General features: G+C 45.0%; 1 protein-coding gene across 2 annotated transcripts in view; it reads right to left on the reverse strand.

Moving 5' to 3' along the window:
• LOC148818474 (protein kinase C beta type) overlaps positions 1-9841 on the reverse strand; it is a 147812-nt gene extending 137971 nt beyond the window's left edge. For both annotated transcript variants that reach the window (XM_088936819.1, XM_088936818.1), the window contains exons 1-2: positions 9427-9841; positions 8775-8806 (exon numbers count right to left, since the gene is read on the reverse strand). In XM_088936819.1, coding sequence (XP_088792945.1) covers positions 8775-8806; positions 9427-9599 — 205 coding nt within the window. In that variant the 5' untranslated portion in view covers positions 9600-9841. The remainder of the gene's footprint in view (positions 1-8774; positions 8807-9426) is intronic.
• Positions 9842-24010: the final 14169 nt, after the last annotated feature.

The following is a 24010-nucleotide window of genomic DNA, read 5'->3' on the forward strand; positions in this document are numbered from 1 at the left end:
CCTAAAGATACAACAACCACCTTGCTCTAGGGGACATTCATGTATCATGGTGGCTGTATTGCACCTTCAAGTGGCACAGTTGTATTTCATAAAAACCTCTGTTGAATAACTGTGGAGCACAGTATCAAATTGGATCTGCCTCCCGGAATTCGGAACTCCTGTCCTGAATCGCTGTGCCATCAGAAGTGCCAAACATCAGATGTGCCAAACATCCCTAAAGGAACACGCACACAGTCTGGATGCCACCCATCCTTCAGGGGAAGTGAGAGAAAGGGAAAGTGAACATGCCTACACAGACATGCTTTTGTCACGATCAAAGGCACCACAGCCGGCGCTTCTGATCGATCTCCTTCTCGCCTTGTAAAGTCAGGCCCTTTGCAGAGAAGGAACCTTGCAGAATCAGGCTTTTCATTTGGAGCCCTGGTCTCAGCGAGAGCAGGAGAGGTCTGCACCTGCACGGCAGAGAGTCTGATCAGCTTGAATGAGTTCAACTGCGGCGGGAGGGGGGGGGGGCTGCAGGAGAGCTGAGAATCATGGGTGCGATTCAGCAGCAAGAGAGCGGAAGGTGGAGGGGAGGAGGGGGGAGGGAGGGGGGTGGCGGTTCAGGCGGGGGGTTTCCAGAGCGCTCAGCCTCATGCTGTGGGGAGGCCTCTGCTTCACCTGGAGCAGTTTCAGTTCAGCACACAGACTCTCCCGGCCTGCAGCAGCCATAACCCACCCCCCCCCCCCCCAACCATCATGACCATCGGCAGCTATTTTCTGCCACTCGCAGGGTGGCTCCGTCAGGTGCAGGGCTCCCCTGAGGGACAGATGGTTAGATAACGTGGACAGACATTTCCGCACATGCTATCTGCCATCTGAGCGACAACAAGCATGTAAGGAGACCAGCACCTTACAACACAAAATGCACCCCGGTTCTAAAACTCCTTTGCACTAATGCAGCAGTTCTCGGACAACGCACCCATTCTGCAGTAGCTGGCCCATCCAATAGCAATTGCAGAATAAGTGTTTCAGAGCAAGAGAGTTTCTGGTGGCGGCAGCATGGGGCAGCAGTTAGGGCTCTGGAATTATAACTGGAACGCTGTAGGATTCACAGCGCAGGCGAGGCAAGCTGCATAAACGAGAACACAGACACAAATCACTTTATATTTGCCTGCCAAGTACAGCTGAATTGAAGTTACCGTGATTCACACACGGTACACATGCTTTATACAATGTGACCGAAGTCTCAGCTCGTGGGACACTCTGCTTCACATCTCTGCAGGAGAGTGGTACTTGATTTGTGGCTCGGTAAGCAAGTAGATTTTTCATCCTTCACTCCCAGTTTGACCCCCAAAGGCTAGGCATCATAGAAAGCTTCCGATGAGCTTGTGATATTGTCGCCAAAAGAGCACATAAGACTATTAACCTGGCCCAGAAATAACAAAATTCGTGATGAGATAAGAAATCCCACTGTGCTGTGTTGATTGCACACCAGTACCACTGACATGAACTGACTGTGTGTGCAGACACTGCAGGTCACAGGCCCCATAATGCAACTCACTGGAAGGTAATAAAACACTAAGAGCAGGGCATCAGCTTTAGGTCTTTTCCAAAGGATAAAACACGAGCAGGGGGAATACCTTGCTGCAGATAATAGCACAGCCAGAAACTGCCAACAATGCCATTACCATAACCATTCAAGCAGGGAGCATCTACAGTGTGAAAGAAAAAAAAAATTAATTGCTGCAGAGCTGCACCTTTCTTGAAGAGGTTATACAGACACATAGTTCTAAAACAAACCTACTGTACTTAATGAGGGCCGTGTGTATCTTTAACTGACTACCCTCTGGAAAATGCTAATTTCATCCCTGTTGGCAACTTTTCCAGACATTCGCCTGGAAAAACCAGCAGAAGCTACAGGTTAGCACAGACACAGCGAGACGCTCCTGCTGTTACTGGGCAACTGGGCACAACCAGAGCTGTGGATGAACGAGGCCATCTTGATGAAGACCCAGAAGAGGCCACCGTTCACCTCAGCACCCAGGAGACTCTGTCCCTCCCGGCAGAAGTGCTTCTGGGTTTTGAAACCGAGAAGGGCAAAAAAACCAAAAAAGACAGAGAAGCTGTTCTGCGCTCGAACCACTGGACCAGACTTCCCTGTCCTGCGTGCGTCTCTGACAGCTGTTTTCAATTCCACTGCGCCTCAGCCAGACACTGGTTTCAAAATTTGGAAGCAAAATGAAGGAAGCTAAAAAGAAAAACAGCCACTGCAGAAAAAGTTGCCTTTTCTGGTCCTGAAAACTGCGATTTTAATGTTGAAAAGCAATGCTTCAGAGACGGGCCTTTTGTTGTCAGGATGCCCGCTCGTGGTGGAACGATGAATTCACCTAAGAAAAAGATAAGGGTCTGGAAAAGGCCAGAGAAACAGATTTGTCTCCTCTTGGCGTGGCACGGTTATACTTGTGGACGAAACCGCACTAGGAGAATGAGCAAACACTCCAAAAGGAACTCAAAACAATTTCGACCAAAATCAGCACTGCGCAAACACCAGGCAGATGAAATTTAACGGACCGTAAACAAGCGCAAGGTGTTGCACAACAAACCGCAGATACAGATACAGCCCGAAGAGGCAATTTCTGAGTAAAGTGAGGATTCTCACCCGGGGGGGGGGGGTGAGTCATGGATTAAACGATATCAAGAGTTGCCTTTGAATGCCCGAAAAATGCAAGAAGAGCATTTGATTTGAGAAAAAGAAGAACTTTTATTGCCTTCCAATTCTGCTGTACAACTGTCAAAAAAAAACGTTGTTTTTTTTCCCAATGACCAGTAATATTTGACGCAACAGGGCAGATGTTTGAGAAGCAGGTGTCTATGCCCTGCAGAAGATGCTGAAGCTGCTGGGGACAGAGGCAAGATACCCTCGAAGAGAATGCAAAGGTAGAAGCATTGCACAAAGTGTAACACTCCTAAAGATTACTAGAGACAAGCAAGCTGTGCTGAAAGAACAGAGAGTGCTTTGCAGAAATGTTAAGGCATGAGACTTTGATATTGCTGGATGAGAAGGCAAAAGTTCAAAAACCAAGCAGCGCGCTCTTTACTATAAAGACCCAAGAACAGGCCCATCGCTCGATAGATTGTTACTGACATACTAACATCCCACTACATGTCCTAGACAACTCTTCATAGACAATGGAATAAGCCACTAACCTCAGGGCTAAGGATGTGAAAAGCTTGCTGGAAAACAGTGGTCATCGGAGCTATCAGATCATCTCCGAAAAGCTCTTACGATAAGTGCACAGTCATTTTACACTCTTCAATTAGTCAAAAATATATTCTAATGCCTAATGTGGAATTTAAAAGCTATTAACGGTAAAAGCTTCTGTGTCGATGCAATGAAAACCACATTATAAGCAGACTTTTAGGATTGTTCAAAAATAACTTTTATGGTGTAATTTTCCTCTTGTCCGGTCTTTAAACTTTTACCAACAATACCCGGGCCAAAATCAGAACCCTTTTTTTGGAAAGGCATTGGTGTTAATGTTGAATAAACAAAAAGGTCAAGAGAATACGAGTGAATATACGGATATATGTTTTAAAACAAAGGATACGTTGTGGTAAAAGATCACAATGCACAAGTATGATTTTATTTCGAATATCGTGTACAACTTTGATCTGCTGCTCTGGAGAAGTCCAGAAAAGAGCAACAGGATACATTCTGGGGATGAGGAGGATGTACTTCACTGACAGACTGAAGAGCCTCCATTTTTTTCAGTTTTGAACAAAAACTACAATAGGACCTGATCCAAAAATCCTCACCAACAGTCAGCACTGACCACCACGTCATGCCTCTGCATTGCTTTTCTTCATTTCAAGTCGTTTTAATAAATTTCAACATGCAATGACGAACTGATACTCAATGCAAACTGCTGCCAAAATCCAACTAACTCCTCCCCCCTCCCCCCTCCCCCCAAAAAATTATCAGCTCAAATTTATTCACTTCTGCATTTCCTTTGACAGGTCTTTTCATGAATTACAAAGAAATTCTATAGTAGGTAATTAAATGCAAATTATTCCCGACAAGGTTATACGAAATACAAGTGGAAACTATGAAAGCAATACACTGCCTGTATCTCTCTGCCAGTCCCTCGTGCTGGTTATCCAGCTCCTTCTGCCGAAGATTAAAACGTTTCATCATTTTAAGAGCCCATTACACATCATGAAATATGCTTTGAAATTGATTTTCAGAAGGCCAAAACCTCACCGCATTGCTGCCTGTTACCTCAAGCGAAAACGTTTTATAAATCTTAAAACTGAAAAAAAAAAATCTTAAAACATTGTGGGAGATAATGAAGAGCTTCCAGATATTATATAAAACAAGACATCCACAGTCAAACCGAGAGACTGACCGGACTAGGGTTTAATGACCTGGTTTCTGCCATCCTAAACCCACTGGAAGTGGGGCATTAGGGCTGTTCGCCACCTTCCCTGGCACTGGAGAAACGGCACAGGATGGCACTTCTCAGAATCGAAAGCAGGAAGGGGAGCTCTGACCCCTCTGACCCCTGACCCCTAACCCCTAACCCCTGACCCCTGACCCAGCCACACAATTCCCCCCCACAGTCAGCATAATGCTCCGGAGACAGCACCCACACAGCTGAAGGGTGTCGCGGGACCGCAAAAACAGGTTATAATTATTGTAGGCACTGAGCCCATGTGTCTCACCCTTTCTCACATTCCCAATCGACGCAGGTGTTTCACGGGAGTGCATGATGAGGGTGTCCCACAATGCTCCCGCAGAGCTGGCGTACCTGCACGTTTTCTAGGTCTCTTTACATCACCGGCCCCTGAAGCGACAGCAGAGGCTGTTGAACTGGTCTAATTAGGCAAATAAGGAGCCCATTTAGGCCCTTAAGCGTTAAGCTGCCTGGAAACGCACCAGGTCTTCGAGAGCAGAACGGGGCACCTTTGTCCTTCAACCTATCAGATTTCCCAGTTTCCCTGGGTGAGAGTTGATGAAAAAGTGCGAAACAGCGAAAAATCAAGACTAGTACGAGACCATCGCGCTACACTAGTCCGTTTTAAAGTGTTCAAATTTCCGTGACACGCAGCTCCTGATTCTCCTTCTGAAAAACGTTTAACAGACCGTGCCTTGAGCGCATTTTTAACGACTTCTGCGCCACACTGAACAACTAACTGTAGAGCAGTTCATCAAAAAATGCAAAAGAATAAAAAAAACTATTTACCATAGTAAAACAGAACCCGGCAAACAAAAACTTTGTAGTGTAGGAATTAAATCCCCAGTACTCTGTGGCCCCGTGAGGATAAAATGTTGGGGCTCCGACCCTGGGTTCAGATAGTCTGGAGCACATTTTACCAGGCTGCTCCAGCACACTCAGCTCAGGAACAATAAATGCGTATGAAAGTGAAAACTCGTCGTTTTGGATGAGAGGGTCAGCCAAATAAGTTAATTATAACTTTAATTAATGTGCTAGAGTTACAAATTAACCTTTGTCTCAAGGTCTGTTGTTTTTGCTGCCGTTGTGGAAAACAAAATGTATATTTCCATGTTTAAAGTATGTCCAGATCTGATCCATGATTCTTGTTTCGGGGCCTGGAATGCAGGCAACTGGGCCCTTGTCATAAGGATAAATGGTTATCGGATCATGTGTGATACAATCCATTTCCTCCTAGGTCTGTGCATGGTTAACTGATAACCTTGTAAAGGCTGTTATAGCAGAGCAGCAATTTTTTAAAAAAAGTAAAAAGCAGGTATTAGACCGCACCCAGCCCTGTTTTTGATAAACTTTGCAACTGGAGCTGTATTTCTGAAAATGAGGCATGCCTTGTGACGAGCAGTTTATAAAAAACAAAGAAGAAATCAATTCTAAAGAAAACCAGATAACAAGGCGGTGTCTGAGGGACTCGTTTTCGAGGAGCGCTGGCTGGCACACGAAACACGATAAAGACAACGCTTTAGAAACATGTCTTTGTCCCTGCAAGTTCCAGAATTTGGCACAGGCCCCCAGGAAGAAGGAGACACAGGCCAGAAGACCGCAGAGATGTAGCACGTCTATCTCCGAAGACTCAATTCTAAAGAAACTGTTTGGTTATGCGTCGTTCCAGCTGTACAGGGGGGAAAAAAAAACAAAAAACAGACTAAGGACAGGCAGGACTTGTGGGGTTCAATGCAGGACGACTGGCGTGGGATGCACAGGGGGGGAAAATTGAGACATTAGAAAAGATTGTGCAGAATCTTCAACCCACTACCCACCCCCCACCCTCCCGCCTTCATTCAGCCCGTCTCCAAATCCGAAGGCTGAGAGAACTTTCCCTCCACCAACCCTGTGTCGATTAGCTGTCTCGCTTCGGAGGAGAAAACAGGAAAAGGGTGGGTTTCTGTCACCACCGCAGTCCACAAGCACCACTGCTCGACGCGAACCCAGCCAGGGCCTCCGTTGCTGTGACACCCTGGCCCGTCAAGGCCCTGATGACCATGTTTGTTTGTTGTTTTGGTTTTTTTTTTTCGTGCTTGTTCTAGGTGTGTGGTAAAAGTGGAAGTGAGCTGGAAATCCTTCCTCTTGTCTGCTGGTTCCAGTATGAGTCTACAGGGGGAGGGGGTGGGGGGAGGCGGGGGTGGTTTGTGTGTGTGTGTGCAGAATAAACTGTTGAGCCCGTCAGCGCATTTCCTGTGTCATCACTGAACCTCGTACTGTATAGCCTGCTAACTTGCAACAGCTCGCATTAGAAAGCCAAGCAGTTGTCGAATTCTCAGCACACGCAGCAGTGGTTCAATCTAACAAAATAAATCATATTTCGCCGTTTACTAAACCCTCCCCTCCCCCCAGCCGATACTACAATTGAAGGATTATGTAAAATCCACGATATTCACACTATGGAAGGTGATTCATGAAGAGCGCTTGGAGCTCCAAGACGGGCCAAACTGGGCTGGGAACAGCCATCAGCCATTTTCTCTCTCTTTCATCCTCCACATTCCCTCCAGTTTGCTCAACACTCCCACAGTGTTGTGCATCGTCTGAATCATCCCGTGTGCTGTGTGTAAATTTCACGATATCGGCAAGGCGCGCAATGTAGGGAATGTGTTTTTTTTTCCTGCGAGCGCTTCTGTCACGCCGTCCTCCTCCAGTTCATCGCTCCAGAGCTCAGTTCAGCTCCGGCCACATCGCGTTTTGTTTGTTTGAGAAACGCAAACCACAGGAAAGTGCAGCCTTCCGTGGCACTGGCACCAGAGCCACTTCCTCAAAATAAAAGGCATGTCATATTTCATAACGTCCTCTCGCCGCGGTGTCCAAGAGTACGCTCTACCTGTGCAGAAAGCATCTGCCGTACAGTGCGTATTCCTGCAAAGCGCTCTGTATTTCAAACAAGCAGCAAATAGCGACTGATTGCTTGTTTCAAGCTGGACTTTGCATGATTTTAGTGTTTAATAAATTTATTGTTTTATTGTTTAAACGTAACTTTATAATTAAAACTTATAGGCGCTTTGGAGTTGAAAAAAAAAACGAAGGGGGTGGTTTTTTAAATTATATTTCATGAGCTTTATCTGAAACGCCAACAGGACATGCTTGCACAGGAAGGAAAGTGTACTACAAGTGTACAGTATCTACGATGGCAAATCCTTGTTTTTTCCAAACTTTCCAACTAGCGATTCTGCATTGTAAATGTTTACTGGCGTCCGCAGATCTGAGGAAATGTTCTGACTGCAGGCACCCTCACCTCGCACATCTGTCGAAGGTGTCTGAAGTTACTGCTTTTTTCACAGGAAAAAAAAAGGCTGTACAAAAAATAAAAACATTTAAAAAAAAAGCTTTTTAGAAGACATATGGGCCAATATAAAATATGCATGAAGAAGGGTTTTGACAGCTTGGTATTTAATGACCGTTTTCGATTTTCTTTTTTTTTTTTTAGAAAGCTATTCAACAATGAGCGCCAGGAACGCAAGTATGCGCGCTTGCGTTTGAAGTCGATCAGTGAGATGTGAGATTCTTTCCTGACACATTCCAGTTTGGACAACAGCGATCAATCAGAGAAGAAAACAAGATGTAATGAGTGCTTAATCTGTACGGATTAGCAATCGCCTCAGAAAGCATACAGGTGCATCTTAAAAACAAATACAGAACAATGTATTCACAAATCCATTCAAGACTGCGGTGCATATTGCAATCGTATAGAACAAAATACGTCTCTTCCTTTACGCCACGCTGATCTTTAATGACCGTATGATCATCGCTGTCTACATTATCCTCACATCTTTTGTCTCTCGCTTGGCAAGGTCGTCCACCGCCACCTCGCGCAATCGTCGTTAGCTCCCCACGGCAACACTGCCGCAGTTTGACTTGACTGTGTTACCAGGGCTATCGAACTGCAGGGAACAGCTATTGCGGAACGCGGACCTGCCATTTTTTTTCCTCCACTAGAAAAAGCCATAGATAGGAACTGTGGTGTCTGAACATCACTCGGGAAGCTGCACGCCTCCGCTGTCTAATCCCTGCGTGGTATCAATTCGCGATCTAGAAGCGCAAACGCGCATCAATTTCAAATTCAGGCGAGCAGAGAGCGTACTGGTGTACCACCTTTTACGCCAAAGCAGTGAATACAGTTGCATGTCCTGTTAACTAGAACAATCAAACCCGTCATTCGCTCTTGGGCTTCAGCCTTCCATAGGAATACAACCACAACGGCCGGAGTCCTCGCTTTTAAAGTCCTGAGACGGGCAGTCGTGTAATGAAGAGGCGCGTTTTGAGAAGGTGCATTATCAATGCTCGTTCGCCTACCTTGACACTGGAACCCCTGCTTTCCGAAACCCCTGAAATCAAAGAGAGTATCGCCATTAGAAAGGGGAAGGACAGGGCATATAGAGCCATGATGTGCACGGAGCCTGAACTATCTCAAAACAGATGCACAAGACTCAACGGGCTGCACACATCCAAGCTGTTGCGCTGATCATAACCTTTCCGTTTCTCTAACGTTGAGCCACTGACAGACATAATCAAATCTCAACACAGTTCACATTTTTCCAAAGTTGTCTAAAAAACACTGTCGGTGTGAGCCCGAATACAAAATTAAACGGCTCAGTCTTTTTTTTTTCCCTCGATTTTCCCATGAGTCGGTCGCAAGAATGCCGTGCGCTCATTTCAGTTGTTCAACATTTTTGTAGTGTTGGTGGTTCAGCTCAACTGGAGAACCCCGCTCATGCAAATGTATAATTATAACGAAATAAAGGGAAGGCATGCACGAATAAATACTGCACTGCGTGCTCCGGATCAAAAAGCCACATTGCTAACGTTCAAATTCCATCTTGTGGTCACAAGTGGTCTTTGAGGTCCCGAGATCTAGGTGGCACCTGTGTCCTGCGCTAGCTAGACCAAGTCGCCTATCCGGTGGCTACTGACAATTTGGCTACTGTCCGCCCGTGCGCTGGCTCACCAGATGAAGTCGGTGCAGTGGCTGCAGAAGGTCGGCTGCTTGAAGAAGCGGGCGATGAACTTGTGGTTCTTGACCTCGTGGACATTCTTCTGCCTCAGAGCCCCCTGCCTCGCGAACCTGGTGATGTTCTCGCCCCCTTCGCCGTCGCTGCTCGCGAGCACCGGATCAGCCATTTTGAACACGGAAGTGTTAAATGAAGAAGTTTTTGCCTTTTGCCGTGCGTCTGTCTCTGAAGGAAGAGCGAGCGAGCGAGCAAGAGCGCGCCCGTCTGTGCGGCTACACTGTAGTTACAGTACCTCGCTTCTGACAGCGAGTGTCGGCTGAACCCGCTTCACACTACACGCCCGCTCCCTGCGCTGTCACCGGTACAGTGAGAGGCAGGCAGAGCATCGCCGCTATCCCACTACATTTACCACTTACCATGTGGTTATCGCAAACCCCGCCTCTCCCCGTTATACTTCAGCCCCTGTATGCACGGGAGCCCATCGACATTCAGTCGAGTAAGCCTTCCATTGATAGGGTTTCAAGATTTGAGAATCTTGTGTTGCTGCTGCAAATATGTGGAAAATTCCATCACCGGGAAAAAAAAAATCCCAAACCCTGAATTGAGTGGGTTGTGAAGTGTCACAGGAATTTCGAGCGGTTAATTGAGCGCATTAATTGAATCCCAGGTTCAATTAACATAGTTAAGAACTTGCAGCGCAATTAAAACGCTGCAAGCTGTAAAAAGGCATTTCAACCACGCATGTTTCTTTAGATGTGGCTTGCTATAGTGTCACATTTTTAAGACTCCAGAACCTCAAAGCGCAATTAGAGAATCGTTTCCTCACTGAAACATAAAGCATAATCTTGTTATAATATTTTAATAAGTGACAGACACAAAGAAGGCACCATTTAAAAAAAATCAGATTTTCTTTCTTTCTGCTATTCAGTGTGGACTTAACTTGTACTTTTTCCTTTGCTTTTTTAACCTGTAACAACCAAGAAGGTCAGCATCCTGTAATTGGATTGGCTTGATTTGACACATAGTGGCCGTTAGAATCTGGATAGGACTCCAGATAGTTTGGGAAGCTATAACAGTAGCTGTATTCTAAACATTTCAGGTATCCCATGCAGGGATGCCAGCACAGGGGTAACCTTGTCCATTTGCAACTGTATTTGTGCAAACCGAGGAAGTTTTGAGGGAGATGTAAATTATTCTTGCCAGGAAATGGGAAAATATTGAGGGACTACAGCCATGGCACCCTCACTCATCCCGAAGCAACTGGAAACGATTTTATCATTGCACAGCGTCGCCTGTCTCACTCCTTCAGAGGGGACAGAAAGGCATCAGACAGGCTGGTCCCTCATTACGTGGGATGGCACCGATTACATTTGGCCTTTAAAGGAGAGGTTTCGTGCATGGCATGCCACGGGTAATCCGCTTTGTGACGCGAAGTTGGCGCTACACTGCTTGTGCCGTGCCGCCCTGCCTGCGTGGCGCAGAGCGTGGCGTGCCTTATCTCATGCAACTGGATCAGGATCATTTCTTATTTCTGCTCCCTGCACTGTCTCGCCCAGAGAAACGAATTGCCAGCAGTACCCTCACCCTGCCAGTCACGCTCACAGAGGCACGCTGCCGCCTCTTCAGGCACTAGTCTTTGGCCCAGTTTCGTTCTGACGAACCAGGCAGTAAAGACACGGAGGGCAGTAGCCGCCGAAAACAGCAGGTACTGTATCGATTGCGCCGGGGCTTGGCTCCGGCTCCACTGCAATGCCCAGCCTCGCTCGCTGTTTCTGGAGGTATTGAGTGAGGGCGTGGGTGCCAGCAAGTGAAAGCAAAGCTGGGAATATCGTTCGCCAGGTGCTGCTCTCACTGTGAAATAAAGGTGTCCTGTCGCATTGAGACGTACACCTCAACAGCAGCTCTTCCCCTTGGGTTTGGAATCCAAGTCTAGGTAGAATAAGAATAAGAATAAGAATAGGAATAGGAATAGGAATCGGAATAAGACTAAGACTAAGACTAAGACTAAGAATATTATAGATTTCCATTTCATTTTTTCTTCCAGGTATGGACTTCCATGTCAGGCATATTTTTGCTGCCAGTCTTGCTGTCGTCAGGGCTTCGTTTGTGATGAGCTGTAACATTCCGGATCAAGGACAGAGACAAAGAGTGGCACTGAGTCAGAGGACAGCGTGCGTCTCTGTATTGATCAGTCAGAGCAGCAGGGCAGCGCGGCAGGGCTGCAGTGTGTAATCGCCACCTCGACTGAATTGTTCAGGGCTGCGTTTCTATCGCAGGGAGCTCAGGCACGGCGGAGGTGGGGGGGGGTGTGTGGAAAAAGAGATGTGCCACCCCCTGATCTTGTTTTTCAGGAGAGATGAACCGAGATTTCTCACTGGATGTGTGTCAACCTCCATGCTGAGTCATGACCTTGCTTTACAATCCCCAACTTCCCTGAGTGGGATTTTTTCACTTAGGCAAGCAGGTGGCTTTGTGGATCAGGGAAGCAGTTTGGATAAATGAGAATTAAAGAGCAAAGTCCTGCAGTTACACTTTCCCCTCCAGTGAGATTTCGCCCAGTTTCCAAGGCAAGAGATTATTTCTGTGTATATCCAGTAAGGGGCAGCACAGCGGTGCAGCAGTTAGCATTGCTGCTTAAAGATGCTGGGGGCCCTGGGTTCAGTTCTGGACCTGGGGTGCTATTTGCATGACGTTTTGTATGTTCTCTCTGTGTTTGTGTGGGTTTTTGCTCAGTGCTCTGGTTTCCTCCCACAGTCCAAAGACACGCTGGTAGGTTAATGGGCTTCTGGGAAAATTGGCCCGGGTGTGAGTGTGTACGTGTCCGTGTCTGCTCTGTGATGGACTGGACTCCCATCCTGGGGTCATCCTGGTATCCTGCATTGTGCCTGTGGCTTGCCAGGATAGACTCCAGTTCCCCTGCCACCCTGTATTGGATGAAGCAGTTGGAAAATGGATGGAGATCCAGTAGGTGAATGGCTGAGGGCAATGTCACCTCATTCTAACCCTTCAAGTTTCTAAACTTGTGTTCTTAGATCCGCTGTTCCACTGTGGGCCTGACTGAATTTGGGTGGCTAGAAATCATGACTTTTTTGCCCATCTTCCTCCCTTTTGAATGTGAAACAGCTGAAACAGAGGACCCTTTTAATGGCTACGACAGACGGTGCTTTGTTAAAGGACTGTTGTTGTTTGCTTTGTTTTGTTTTTGCTGGTTTATTTAAACACTCTCTACAAAAATACACCCGAGGTGAATAAAAGAGAAGGAGCAAGGAAAAAAAACACAAGTGGGAATGAGGACAGGAGGGTGTCCGGATAAGAAAGCGTTGTGTCAGAATGAGCCCCGGGAAGCTGAAGTGACAGGAAGAGGCAAGAGCATCCCCCCCCCCCCCATCTGGGAGAACGCAGATGAGATGCTGCTCAGAGCTGGAGACAGGTTGTCGCCCCCTGTGGGCCAGGGGGTGTAAGTGCTGGTGCTACTCTCACCCCAGCAAAGCAGTGGGTGGTCAGTCTTCAGGCAGCTTCAACCGCACACCAGACATACAGACAGACAGCAGAGTTATGTAAGACTGCAGTCTTGAGCTACATCCTTTTGCTCTATCAGTGCCTCTGCCTATGAATCAACCATTTTACGCTTGTTCTCTTTAATTCCTTCCATCTACTCTGCTTTCTTCATCAGTCTGTGTGTTGTTTGCACCGCTGCAAAGTAACTAAGGCCAGCGTTGCTAAGCGACAGTTACACTTGCAAGCAAAATACTTTTTTTGTTTATGTCAGGTCCCCCTTCCCCAGTTTTGGAATTTTTCTTTTAATTTCCCTAGTTTGCCCTGGCATTTATATAAAACATTCTCGTTGTCTTGTTGTTTCCTCCCTTTCTGCCATACTCCAAAAGATAAACTCTAATAACATTCATATTTAAAGAGTGCTTATTAGTAATGAATGCTTGGTCATGCTTGGTGATTTGGAAAAAAAAACACATCGCTTTGTTGTGGCAAGCACGTCAGTGCCCAGGGCATATCTCGGCTTTGTGTCTTTTAACACACGTGTATCAATGCAAGGTGTTCCTCCCCATGTTGCACAATTTACAGTTTTATTTTGTGCATTTTCTGAACGCGCCAATTTCATAATCAATCACAATGCAGTACAGGGCTTCCAAAGAATGTATAGCACAAGACGGGAAGCTGTTTTCTCCATGAACAAGTCTGCAAATACTGGTGTTGATTTTTCCTAAGGGAAACCTGCCCACCGCAAAACAACTTATTACTATCTGCTCATTGATTTCCCATGGGGAGAACTGAAGATCACTTTATTGGCCATATACAATTTCTTGCATTAGGAATTTGTCTTTTCGCATACCCCAGCTTGCTCTCCATGAGACACACAGACAGGGAGAGAAGCTTGGGGTCAGAGCGCAGGGTTAGCCATTTATACGGCACCCCTGGAGCAGTTGGGGTGAAGGGCCTTGCTCATTGACCCAACGGAGTAGGATTCCTCTGGCAGCCACAGGATTCGAACCGGCAACCTTCCAGCCACAGGCACAGAGCCAACGCACCACCCCGAAAACCCATCCCATAACACATACTATATCCTCACCTTCAGTTTATCTTCTTGTCGGTATTTGTTTTCGAGCTCTGGAAAAGTCAAGCACATCACTGAGAAGAGGTTCTGGTATTTATTATCATTATTTTGTGTGGAGTAGATGTTTACAGAGGGACTGAATCCGCCCCTGTGGGGTTTAACTGACTGTAAAATAGAAAGCAAACTCAGACAGGAGAGATCCAAATAGAGGAAATGTTTCTTGGCCAGCCGATGCTCATTTGAAATGAAATATTCAGGCAGATTTGAAAGATCCAATATCTTCGCGCTATTCTGATAACATCGGTAATGAACATGCAAAACTGTTCTTTTCTCTTTTAGATCCCAGCCTCCATTAATGTCTGAGCAACATCCGAGAGTGCAGATTTATTACTGGAACCACACACTTCCGAGTGCGGTGCCGGAAGAGTTTAAACTCTCATATTTCCAGTCTGGAGCCTACTGGGTTCTTAATCAAACGTTTCTCTTAATCAAAGGCTTCATAACATTCGGACTCCCCCGCTAAAATCACGCAATGCTAGCTGGTGTTCCACACACTCCCTTGTTCGCAATTAATGTCACTTGTGCATGTTTTGTGAGTTTACTGCTGAATTTGGAATAATTTACAAAGCTGTAATCAAATCTGTGTGAAGCAGCACATTTCAAGTAACAAGTAACACCAGCCTGCAGATCCACTTTGAATACCAGACCTTAGACAAGGAGCATTACAGAATTACTTTCCTTACTGCAGGACTTTGAACCTTACAACAGATTTCTTAATTAGCCTTGATTGCTTAATTAGCCCAGGTGCTTAAGATCACTTTGAACCTTCAGGATTAGCTGGAACAAAGACTCGGAATGGAATGGAAGGGCTGAAGTTGAATCACCCATGATGTAGACCAGGAGTTCCCAATCCTGATCCTGAAGGACCACACACTTACTGGTTTTCTCTCCAGCCAAGCGTCATTGAAGACTTAACTGAACTGAAAAGTTGTGCGACAAGAACTTTTGATTTTGCTTATGAATTGCACAGTTAAAAAGCACCTTCCAAGATGTTTAAGATCTGACAATACTCACCCAGCTCCAACTAATCCTATTATTAAGCCAGTGAAGGGTTGAATTGTGTTACTGAGAGTTTGGCTGGAACAAAATCCAGAAGGCATATGTCCATTAGGATCAGGATTGAGAACCCCTGCCTTTGAGCGACTTCGGATGTCTCTCAGGAACTACTCAAATGTACAGTACAGTACATCCTCATAAAGATTTCCTGTTCATTTTACTTGTGACAAAGTAAAAAAATTAGACTGAGGTCTAATTCATGTTCATTATTGTTTGTTTGTTTTTTTTCATTTGTTCAAAGTACAGCCTTTTTGATTGCTTCTGCATCACACTTTGAGGTGGAGTATCAGGTTAAAACCCATTTCAATCCACTGCTTTCAATTGTGGCTGAAAAATAATTTGTATTCTTTCGGTTGTAAATGAGTCATAATTTAATGTTGCACCTAATGTTACACATAAAATGTCAAGTGTGAAATAAAAGTTGGAATGATTTCATAAGATTATTGCAAATGATTATGTGACCACAGGCTTTTATTTCCTGGGTGAGCTCAGTATGGAAGAAGGACAGAAGTTCTTTAAAAAACTGTAAGTAAAAAATGATTTCTTTAGAGAAAAGGTTCTATTTTTTCCTCATAATCTTTAAACGGTCTAGCAATCAAGCATACTGTCATTCTGAATAAATGAGGTCCTTGATGTCAAGCCATTACAATAGTGACAGAGCATATGTCCCATTTTTTTTTTCAACCAGTTTTCTTTTAGTTTAGCCATTAAGGTTTGCTTTCAGATTTTAGATTCTGATCAAATGATTTTTAGTTCTCAAATTATTGAGTTTTATGTCTAGACAGAACTGCATCTTTGGATGAATGGACACAAAATCCCCATTCTGTAAACTGTGGAGGCTCCTTTTTTCAATGGTGGTACAACGATCCTAAACAATTAAAATAATAAAGTCATTAAGGCTTTCTGTATCTTTTGTGCCATGTGTGAAGTGCATGTCTGTGCCAAGCACTTTAACGTGTAATAGTGAATAACGTCCCTTTATAAAGGAAATTAATAATAATTAATTATATTAGTACTGAAGTGAGGCTATAACTCTCCATCTGTACGCAATGAATATCTGCGTTTCTACCAGAAAATAAAATAAGATTGCAATGTAGAAAAGGCTTTATTTTGTATGTAAACCATATGTTTTCTTAAATATTTTTTTCTGTTATTAAGGGTAAATCAATTGACAGTGTGTAGTGAATTATGAACCAGACTTACAGCAAATAAGGTCTATTAACCATGTATAGCCTATAATATATACTGAGAGACATTAGAAATTCCACACCTATTGATGAATATTGGAATCGATGGCATTTGTTACATTATTCAGTGCCTCTCTTTTTACAGTCTGATTTTAGCTTATTTGTCAGTCATATACAAGTATACAGAGGAGTGAGATATCGTTCTCCAGGTCTATGGTGCGAATACAGACAGACACTGACAAGAATAACATGGGGGTGGTATAATATAGTTGGTTAGGTCTCTGACCTCATGACGGGGGGGGTTGCAGGTTTAAGTCCCTACTGCAGACACTGCTGTTGCACCTTGAGCCGGGTCCTTTGTCCCAGTGGCTCCAGTTCTGGGATGAACTTAAAATATTTCGACGGTTGGAAGTGGAAGTCAAAAGTTTCCACGTCTAGGTTCCCATGGGTAAACTAATTAATTAATTAAGGTTCTGTGCTGTGGTGATGTGGTGCTTCAGTGGCAAAAAGGGGGGTTTGTTCGGCTGAAGTAATTGAGTGGAAAGACCAAACTGAATTTCTAATGCTCTACTCACCATCATCCATGCCAGCTGTAGAAGGATGGTTCAACATCGCCTTCACATTCCTTACTCCAGGAAACAGCACCGCCTCATAACTCTCCAATTAGATAGGGAGCTCCACTTTGTTGGTGAAGGCCATTACTGAGCTGGAACAAATGTAGGGCTGTATTTTTTTTTACTTAATTCAATTGTGGTTGTTTTATTTTTGTTAAGGAAAAGGAAGGCAGTCTGAGCAGCTTAATGAAGATTACAAAAGGAGAAATTAGTCAGATGAGCATGTAGAAACTATAGGAGAGATCTGAGGTCATTAGGGAAAAAATGACTGCAAAGGAGTGAATGCTCTTCAGAAACATTTTACATAATGTTTCTGTAAAAAGGAGGCAATAATGTACTTAGAGCAGAGTGCTTAATGTTTAAATAGGAAATCGGAGAATGACAGATGTTAAACTTCAGACTGTTAACATCCTTGCGACGGCTTCCTCTAATCTTTGAGTGGAGCCAGACTGGAGAGAAATAACATCAGTATTCTTGCATGCCACAAGTCTCCACAAACCTTTAACCTGTTTTAGCATGGACAGAGAAAACTGAACGATGCATTAATTACAGTTCAAAACAAATCATTAACTCTGCTTCATCTTTGCGGACTTTGATGCTGCAGTAAACTAAGCCTGAATGTGATATGTGTCCCGGTTGATTTATGTATTTTTTTTAAATGACAGGCCCCTTTTCACCACACAGAAGAGCCAAATCGTCTTTTGAAAAGATTCCAAGGCTGCGCTGAATAACTTACAAGCGCCCCACTTTCATCAACACAAATGAAAACTACAAACCTCAAATGGGCGCCATGCCTATCCAGCCAGCTGATAATGGAGTTGCTGACAAGCGCTGAACTGGCCTCTTTACATACTGATAAACTTCACTTTCTGTTTTTCCCTGGGGCTAAACCGTCTGTGAAAATCCTGAGGTTTTTTTTCCCCCCCAAGCAGCAACAACAGCAGCAGCAGTAGCAGTAGCAGCAGTGTACTGCATGAGTGTACACTGTGGGCTGTCATGCCCACCAGCTCCTAGCCTCTGCCAGTGTGCCTGTAGAATGCCCCCGGCCTGGTAGACTCATCAGCAATTCCACCCACACAAGGTTCACTACAATCATTTACACCTACTAGGGACTTGCGGGAGTGCAGCTTCGGAGGCCCTGCCTGGAGAGCAGGGAGATGGGAGAGAATTCCACTCTAAGGGAGATGAACTCTTAATTAAGGGGATCGCTGTGCAGCGGGGACCTGTGCGCTATCCTGCGATAGCAGTCCGGACCGCCGCGAAGCTGCAGAGCTGATACTTGCCTGACTGTGGGAGCCCACTGTGTGAGAGGGCGCGGGGTGCTTGATCCACTGCACGTCGCGAGCTGATAATGACCAGAAATGTGCATGATCCCCCTCTTTGAGAAAAAGAGAAATGAAGAGAGGCATGAACTCAGTTTGGGCTGTACAGCATGTACCGTATATAAAGCTGCAGTGAATAATTTACCAGCGCAGCTGAAAGATTGTAATGTGTTTTGTTGGCAAAAGTAGGACTACAGTTGATATTAATCAACTACAATAGATAAGGCTCTTGTTTGTAACACAGGCGGTGTTTGAGATGAGTGAATTATGGATGGGAAGTGATACACAATATCCAGAATGCTAGGAGCCGGTGTCACTTGGATCCTGATCCTACACAAGCACAGCCGGCATACACACTGTCACTTTAAAAAAGGGGGAGACCCCTGTGTGAGATTGCCGTTTCTCCTTATTGCCTCATTATTCTTCCCTCTACATTCCAACAGAAGCAGCTCTGTCTGTGCTTCCTCCTTCCAGCAGTTAGTCGCAGGAGGAACACCTCCAGCCACACACTGCGGGCCTGTTGTTCCAGAAAAGCACACAAGCGTTAGATTGTAAAAACCAGCCCTACTGTCGGTCCCCTGTCCAACAGCTAACCGAAAGGCTTGTCAGTTACCTGGAACTACAGCTCCTGGTCACCCCTGATCCTCCCAATTTCTCCCGAGTAAATAGCTCCAGCTGTGCTTCTTATCTGTTCTGCGGTTGTACAATTAGCATGTCTCTACTTAAAGAGACAGGGCTGAAAAAGAAAGACAAACTAGTTGTAGACATGCACACTTCTGGGCACGCCAGATGTAGCAAGCGATACTGCCCATGCAGGAAGCAAAGCAAAAAGTTACTCTTTTTTTTCCAGCCCGCCAGGTTGCGAAATGCAAGCAGTGGGTCAGGAAACTTGGCCACATTTTATCTTTGAGTCAGCGTGACTCTACGCATAACAATCATGCTATAAAGAGACTTTAAAAAAAACATCCTGCATGCCATAGAAACCCTCTTAAAAGTTGATCTGTTGCATCAGAGAGCTGCATAGGAGCATATTTCTCATTTCCTCTTGCCCCCCTATGAGTGAGTACACCTACTGTACCTGAATCTCATGTTGAGGAACACCCAGAGTTTTCACTGTCAAATTCATGGCAGAATTTGAGTCCAATTCTTTCTCCTTTCTTCTACATGACTTTTTGGAATCGCCAAAGCAGTGTCGGATCCCACAACTCTGGAAAACGAGACGTCACAGAAGGCGACTTAACACCAAGGTGATCGCAGGGCTGCACCTGGCTAACCAGACCATGTGGTGGCAACATCATAAAAACCTTTGCAGCGTACTTCAGCAAGGATGTGGCAGGCAAATTTGGGATGTTGTTTCTATAGACTTCGTAGTGAGAACATACAGTAACAAAAGCTGCAGGCTCCACATTACAGTAGCTACTGTGGTCATTAGTAAACCAAGGATCTTACCCACCCTGGGCATCAGCTTTCATGTGGAACACGTGCAGCTCTGCTCTGTTCCTGCAGGGACACAATCACTGTTGCAAGCGAGCTCAGAGCCACACAACACTATTCCCTAGACTGCAGTAAACTCCCCTGTACCAAAAGATGGGGTCGTCTAGCACAGCAGAACTGCACCTTAAGTTTTAAGAGGGGTGATGTCTGTAACATGCTTAGTGCCTCTGAGTCCTGTTACACCTCTCTGCAGCGACTCCTAGATATCAGCCAGAGAATTCCATCATGGCACCAGTGTAACACATTGAGCTCTGTTTAGTCTTACTCTTATTACTTAGTTAATAACATCCGACAGGGACATTAACCAGTACATCATAGAAGGATACCTACTGTAAACGCTTGGTTAAGAACAAGGTTAAATATGAGAGGAGGCCATTTGGCCTGTCTAGATTGATCCTAGGATCTCATCCAGCTGCTTCTTGCAAGAAACCAAAGTATCGCCTTCAACATCATGGCAGGGTAGTTTGGTCCATACTCCCACAACTCTTTGTGTAAGGTGTTGTGTTCCACATAGTTTCCACTTGTTGTCCTCTGGCTCGTGTTTCACTGTTGATTCTCAATTCCACTGGGTTGATTTTGAACACTTGTGTCTATTAACTGACATCATTAATACATGTTTTCATGACTTGTACCTTTAACAGAATGAAAATGTTCTCGTGTCACCACGGAAGGTATGAAACCTAAGTGTGTGTTCTTCCCAGCATGGGGATCAGCAAGTCCCTCCTTTCCATCAACTCGTACAGACACAATTCGTGGCTGTTGTTCAACAACCAGATCAGTGGCACATAAGTACCAATTCGGTGCTCTGGTAAACTGGCATGTAGAGTAGCTCATGAACTCACAGTAAGAGCAGTGCTGGTGCACGGGAGGCAGGGACTCAGAGGAGGAACTATTTAAATAGCATTTTACAGTCTCCAGGTCGGAAACTAATAATGTCTGTTGTAGCTACTGAACTCCCACCCAGATCTCTTTTCCCTTTTTCAAATTGAGCATTACCGTCCGTAACGTGCATACTGTGCCACTAACTGCGAAAGGCACAGGAATAGATGGAAAAGTTCCAGTTGTCGGAGGAGTGATGTCCTGCTCTGATTCACGGGGGGCTCTAAAATGATTACTTTGGAAATCGTCCTTATTTTTGTTAATGCCTTGCAGCAACAATAAAAAAAACGCATTGACGTTGGTTATGTATTTTAAGCATCTTTAGAAAATAATTGTAATCATTATAATGTAATGGGGTTTTTTGCAGGCCGATTTGTTTGTTCTAAGCAGAGTTAAATGGATTATGGTGGCATATTTAAATTTTAATCCCATCCAGGAGATTCATAGTAAGCATATTGCTCATCTTATTATTATTTTTTATTTTGTGTTTGTCAAGAGCTAAAGAAACTCCCATTGCTTTTGATGAGTTTTAGACACAATTGGCTAAATTTGCCTTTTTTTTTTCTTAACCTACAGAAGTCCATACCAGTTTATTACCTCAGACTCCAAATGTGCAAATAGAAAAATTCTGGCACTTAAGTGTTAGGCATCCTGGATTGGGCATTTTTCAATAACAATTTTGCCATTTTTCTCTGAAACGTGGTTGCATATAAGTGAAAAGAACCGTTTATTAGAAGCAGAATGCATCTTATTTTAGGTTACAGACTTGACGAAGCCCTTTGTTCATAGTCCTAGTTTTTACCTTGGATTCTGTAGCATTAAGCAAACTGGTTACAAGACTCTGTGGATAAAAGACTGTTCAGCTCATCCAACTCACTTGGTAGTTACAAGTTAACTGATCAGATCCAACCTATTATTAAAACATGCCAGAGGATCGGCTTCAACAACATGGCTGGGTAACTTCTTCAATACTACCGTATTCTGTGTTTTAAATGCCCTTTCACATGGTTTTCATTTGTGTCCATTAGTTTGTGTTTCACTTTTCATTCTGAAGGAGTTCAGTGGGATGCTTTGTCATTTCCTTTGAGGATTTTTAATACTTGGATCGATGTTGAATACTTGGATGAAACCCTAAATGTTGACACCCGTTTATGCACAATCCTGTAGGGATCTACTGTATTAATAAACAAATAAAGTCTTGAGAAACAAGACAAGACAAGGTTAGGTCCAAACTTCATATTCCTTCTACTTCTCTCATTATCGTAGCTCAGTACTTAACCTGAGACTGATAATCAAGATGTGTTTTCAACATGCTTTTTCTTTATGTTGTTTGAGGTTATGTAGTTTTGGAGTTGTTTGATGTTTATATAGCATAGCACCAAAAAAAACAGGTCTAAAAGTTACACTTGCTGTTAACCGTTAGATCGGATTGAAATCTAGATGGTTGTCGCAGCTCCTGTAGGAGTGCTTAACTGTGGTACTCTATGGTCTTGACAGCTTCAGAGTCTTGTCTGCTGCACACTGCCCCCTACAGGTCTGAAGTGTTACAGTATTACAGTTTCCCAGTATCTCCTCTTGCCTTGATACTTACCAGAACAGATGCCTACATAAGACACCGCATGTTTCTTGTGCCCATGAGTACTATGTTCATGGATCACATTGACGCTGGGACATTTTTGAAAGTGTAACAGCAAGGTGATCTCTCCTGAGTCCCCAGATCTCCTGCCAATGAACTCTGCTGTTTGTCTGAACAATACTACAGGGACACAACGTGACAACAAACCCACCAACCAATCAATCGATCAGTTTGATAGAGGGTAGAGTATCTGTTAATAAACTGCTTCCCCAGTGCAGTGTTGCGCTGTTGGGGAATGCCCAGTGGGGTTGAATCTGTGTCAGGCCGTGCCATCTGTTTTGAAGACTTTTTGCTTCTGGCCAATCTACTCATAAGACGTCCTCTTTCACAACTGTCCTTAGAGCTGGATTTCCAATCTGGCTCGTTGCTGTAATAATAAAGGCTGTAACGCTCTGGGATGTTCACTTATCTTCGGTATTGGACGGTTCTGACCCAGATCTGCCCCAACACAGGACTGGGGGGTGAATTTTCAGTTCATCTTCGGCCTCTTACGCCCTATCAAGGATTTCCTTGCTGTAACTCAAGGAATGCGACAACAACGATAGTAAAAACCCGCTTCAACAATTGTGCGTGCTGTGGGGGGGGAGGTGGACAGAAATGCTGGTGACCTAAAAACTCAGCTTGGAATGCGATTTCCTCCGATATTCTCAGATCCCCACAGTCATGACGGTTATTAAAAGATGCGGGGAGCTTGGAAGGTGTTCTGGTGGTTGCCATGGAAATCTCCTTGAAAAAGAAAATCGCAGAATGCCTCTCCATTTCTCTCATTTACTGGCGCTGAGCACCACTCACCCAGGAGCTCTGACCGAGAGAGCGCGCGCTGAAAGTCAGGAAACAGCCTGGGCAGGTTGATAACAAGACAACACTGCCCCCCCCCACCCCTCCGAGAAAAAACACACACGTCTCGACCCCTCTTACTGTACCTCCCCACATCATCTACCTGCAGAAACATTTCCCTTTACACCAGCCTATTTTCTTCCAGCGGTCTCTTGGAATTTTCTTGACTGAATGGAATTTTGCAATTGGCTGCTCTGCTGAAGCTTTCTTAGGGTTTGTGTCCAGTCCAGGAACGACACTCCTGCACACTGAGAGCACAGCACCAGCTATGCTCTGCGTATACCCAGGACATTGAAGCTGAAGACTGAGGGCAGGCAGAGAGTTGTGCTTGTGAGAAACAAGCTACCCAGCCAAGTCATTGAAACTGATACCTGGCTTCTTTCAAGTAATGACCGGATGAGGTCTCTGGGTCAATGAACTACTAACAGAGGAGCGAAATGGACTAAACGGCTCCTCTTTTTGTAACTTTTCTTGTGTTCCTACAGTATGTTCCTCCACCAAGTCAGAGGTCCTCTAGATGACGTTTAGAATCTTCCTGTTCAGTCTGATGCTGCTAGCAGCAGTCAAACCCAGCTCCCAGAGGCCAGCATTGGTATGCTGGCTTTAAGGACACATGGACTGCAAGAGTTATGCTTAACCTCCCTGCATTAGGGTGACCACAGCTACTTCAAACATGACTCCCACAGGAGTGGCACAGTGGCGCAGTGCTTAGCATTGCTGCCTTGCAGTGCTGGGGACCTGGGTTCAAGTTCCTGGGGTGCTATCTTTGCAGGGGGGGGTCTGGGTGTTTTCACCAGGTTTGTGTGGGTTTCCTCTGGGTGCTCTGGTTTCCTCCCACTGTGTGCGATGGACTGGCGTACTGTCCAGGGTGTGTCCTGCCTTGTGCCTGTTGCTTGCAGAGATGGGCTCTGGTGCCCCCATGACT

This window comes from Atractosteus spatula, chromosome 18, assembly GCF_055471065.1.
Source record: "Atractosteus spatula isolate fAtrSpa1 chromosome 18, fAtrSpa1.hap1, whole genome shotgun sequence".
Classification (NCBI taxonomy): domain Eukaryota; kingdom Metazoa; phylum Chordata; class Actinopteri; order Semionotiformes; family Lepisosteidae; genus Atractosteus; species Atractosteus spatula.